Source organism: Physeter macrocephalus, chromosome 11 (assembly GCF_002837175.3).
Source record: "Physeter macrocephalus isolate SW-GA chromosome 11, ASM283717v5, whole genome shotgun sequence".
In the NCBI taxonomy this organism is placed as follows: Eukaryota; Metazoa; Chordata; class Mammalia; order Artiodactyla; family Physeteridae; genus Physeter; species Physeter macrocephalus.
The window spans coordinates 172,134,519-172,138,486 of record NC_041224.1 but is presented as its reverse complement, the minus strand read 5'-3'; the positions used below and the strand labels follow the sequence as shown (position 1 = coordinate 172,138,486).

The 3,968-nt window shown below is 48.6% G+C and overlaps 1 protein-coding gene across 1 annotated transcript in view; it reads left to right on the top strand.

Annotated features, from left to right (window-relative positions):
• Nucleotides 1-3,659, top strand: part of OTUB2 (OTU deubiquitinase, ubiquitin aldehyde binding 2) — a 10,793-nt gene extending 7,134 nt beyond the window's left edge. The window contains exon 4 of the mRNA XM_028495122.1: nt 1,350-3,659. Within this exon, the coding sequence (XP_028350923.1) occupies nt 1,350-1,556 (207 nt within the window). The 3' untranslated portion in view covers nt 1,557-3,659. The remainder of the gene's footprint in view (nt 1-1,349) is intronic.
• The last annotated feature ends 309 nt before the right edge of the window (nt 3,660-3,968 follow it).

Here is a 3,968-nt window from a genome sequence, read left to right as displayed (position 1 = left end):
ATTTGGATTCTTTTTATTTCTTTTTCTTCTCTGATTGCTGTGGCTAGAACTTCCAAAACTATGTTGAATAAGAGTGGTGAGAGTGGGCAACCTTGTCTTGTTCCTGATCTTAGTGGAAATGGTTTCAGTTTTTCAGTTTTTCACCACTGAGGACAATGTTGGCTGTGGGTTTGTCATATATGGCCTTTATCATGTTGAGGAGAGTTCCCTCTATGCCTACTTTCTGCAGGGTTTTTAATCATAAATGGGTGCTGAATTTTGTCAAAAGCTTTCTCTGCATCTATTGAGAGGATCATACGATTTTTCTCCTTCAGTTTGTTGATATGGTGTATCATGTTGATTGATTTGCATACATTGCAGAATCCTTGCATTCCTGGAATAAACCCCACTTGATCATGGTGTATGATCCTTTTAATGTGCTGTTGGATTCTGTTTGCTAGTATTTTGTTGAGGATTTTTGCATCTGTGTTCATCAGTGATATTGGCCTGTAGTTTTGGTTTTTTTTATAAATTTATTTTTTATTTACATTATTTATTTTTGGCCGCGTTGGGTCTTCGTTGCTGCGCGTGGGCTTTCTCTAGTTGCAGCGAGCGGGGGCTACTCTTTGTTGTGGTGCGTGGGCTTCTCATTGCGGTGGCCTCTCTTGCTGCGGAGCATGGGCTCTAGGCGCACGGGCTTCAGTAGTTGTGGCACGTGGGCTCAGTAGTTGTGGCGCACGGGCTTAGTTGCTCCGCAGCATGTGGGATCTTCCCGGACCAGGGATCAAACCCGTGTCCCTTGCACTGGCAGGCGGATTCTTAAGCACTGCGCTACCAGGGAAGTCCTTCCCAGGCCTTATTCTTGCCTGGCAGTAATCAGCAGGAGCTAAATGGCAGCTGCCCTAGTTATTGGGACTCAGTAGGCAGCTTGTCTCTCCACTGACTCACTCACTCGCTCACCTAGCCCTCTGTAAGCACATAAGCTTGAAATCCCTTTACGATAAAGTCCCTTTCTGCTGAGATTCTTTGACTCTGTGCATTAGGAAGCCCAAACTGAAAAACTCCTGCCCCCCTTTCCAGATTCTTCAAAGTAGTGTCCTCTTCTCACAACTAGGGGGTCCAGAATCAAGAAGATCTAGATTCAAGCCTTGCAATTGTGGCAATTTCTGTCTATTACCTCCTCAGTGAGCCTGCATTTCCTCCTCTGGAAAATGCAGATGTCAACATCTGCCTCACAGGTTGTTGTGGAGATTATTTTCCAGTGCAGAGGTTCTGACCTAGGACCATGAAAGCCAGGGTTGGACCTCTCACTCGTCCTCTGCCAGGCCTCCATCCTCAACTGGGTTGTTTTTTCATTGTGGCCTTTGCAGGAAGTGGAACCCATGGCCATGGAGTGTGACCACATCCAGATCACGGCCCTGTCCCAGGCACTGAACATTGCCCTACAGGTGGAGTATGTGGACGAAATGGACACGGCCCTGAACCACCACGTGTTCCCCGAGGCTGCCATCCCTTCCGTTTACCTGCTCTATAAAACATCCCACTACAACATCCTTTATGCAGCCGATAAACGTTGATTAAATTTGAGGCCATGCAGTGGAGCCTGTCACCTAACGGGACTGCATTCTGAATGGAGCGTTACAGCTTTTCAATTTTTTTAAGCGATTTAGACTATAGTTAGAAAATGTGCAACAGCCTTTTGGGCAAAGTCACTGGGAATAAGGCCTACTCACTACGGACTGGTGGTAACTTGGCGATATTTTTAATATTTATTTTCAGGGAGGATCAAATGTTTTCTAACTCTGGGCTAGGAAGCCATATGCCCTGGCTCTACCCCAGTTCTGAGACCTTGAATAGGACACCTCCTCTCTCTGGGCCCAATTCTTCATCTGGAGGAGGTTCCTGCCAGTGTTGACATTCCACTGTTGTATAAAGCTGGGGTCCTCTGGTTTATTTTCACCAGGGGCAGTGCCTCTCTGTAGGGGAAGAAAAGCTCAGGATCAGCTGTCTTATGTGACTTAACCAGTTCTATAAAAAATCAAGTCCAGTCAGCTGTTGGACTGGACTTTGGTGCACGGTGAATGGAGGCCAATTTGAATGCGAGGGCTTCAGTGTACTTCCAAGCATTCGTGACAGTGTTTTCTTACCCCTAACTTGAGGAAAAAGATACTTTTATGCCAAAGTCTAGAAAGAGGCCTGTAACCATCAGCATGAAGCCCAAGTTGTTGGGCCCCTCTATCTCCCTCAGGGCCAGGACTGCCTGCCTTCTGGTGGGCAGCCCTGCAGGGTTCTGCCGCCAGCCCCACCTGGACAGACACTGAGAAAGACTACGGTCTGGGACCAAGAAGGTGTCTCATCGTCCCCAACACATCCTGGAAGCAGAATATGGATACTCAGCCAGGTGAAGACATCGATCAGCACATGCAGCCGTAGACTCCAGCTGAGCGCAACAGACAAGGTTTTCTGAGGCCGTCTTTGGCTTCCTTTCCCCTTTCCCCACTTCTGTTTGGCTTATGTGCCGGCTAGATGTTAGGTGGGAAAGAACAGAGATAAGCCGAGGAGACTGACAGTGGGGGAGATCACCACTGGGGAAAACTGCCTGGTAGCCAAGAGCCCGGGCTCTTGCCAGCCTCCTTGTTGATCCACATGGACACGCCCCTTAACCTCCTCCCCTTGCTGCCTCAGGATCTCGAGGAGCCCTGGCTGGGCTGGGGCACTGCCAGCAAGCTCTCTTCCTCTCTGGGAAGAAATGGAGAATGCAGGGGTGTGGAATTGCCTTCCTTAATCGAAGGCCTCACAGGTTCCATTCTGCAGGGATTTATTAGAATCTGTTGGTGCTGCAGTGCCAGACTGTGGTGTCTGCCGACAGCCAAACTGTGCACCAGGAGGACTGGGTAACAGACTGCTCCCAATCCTTGTATACAAATGTCAGATTTGTATCAGTCTTCCGCCTTTGTGAAAACTGATGTCAGGGTGCTTTTAATCCCAGGCAGGGACCCAGGTTCCCATACTGCCCTTGGCTGGAACTTGGACCCCAAGGGCTCAAGCTAGGTGACTGTCACTTTTTCACAGGAATGTAAAGCTGACCCTGATCTCTGAATTGGTTCAGCGGTCCCACCTTGCTCTGGGTACGAGTGCTGTGACAAGTGTACTGTAAGAGTGGGGTAACGTGTTACATGATTTGTGAGTATCAGGAGCCCTGTTTCCAAACTAAAGGACACTGAGCTGAATCTTGGCTGCTCTGAGCAGTTGTGAGATGGGTCCTGGGCCTCCAGCTGGGCTCTCAAGCACAGTATAATCAGCACGGGCTGCCACTTAACTGCATTTGTAGCTTGTGTAGCATTCAGAAAAGCAAAGCTTTCTCTTTGGCAGACAGGCTGGAGAAATTCCCTCTGAGGTGTGTCTGTGCTGTGTTTCCAGGCCTGAGAGGCTGCCAGTGCGCATGTGGGACCCTCTTGCCAGGAGAGATCCTATCAGTTTAGAATCAGAATGCTCAAGAGAGGCAGGCTGTTTTCATGACCTTCCTCTCTGCTCTCCCATTTTTCGTAAAACCATTGGCCAAATCCAAACCACTGCTCTCCTCCCTTCACATGTGCCCTCAGATCTTGCCTCTGAAGGGAAAGCACTATGGAGGAAAGGAGCGGCAGAATTCAGAGAAGCTTTAAGTAACGAATGTAAAATCCAGTCACCTGTGGACACTACCCTGCTTATGTGCAGCAGCCAGCCATGCCAGCAATCACACTTCCTGGGTAATTCTCACCCACCCCGCAAAGCCTTCTCTTGGTAGACCAAAAGCTGGAAGGAAGGTTGCTTTCAGAGTTTCGTCTTTACAACTGCACATGTGTTACCTTCCCTCCAAAGGGAACTTTACAAACCAGTGTGAATATTTAGCAACAAAAAAACTGTCCTTGCTTTTGGTTCCTACTTTAAGCACAAAGTGGCTCTGGAGCCAGACTGCCTGGGTTCAAATCTTCAACTTTGCTACTAAC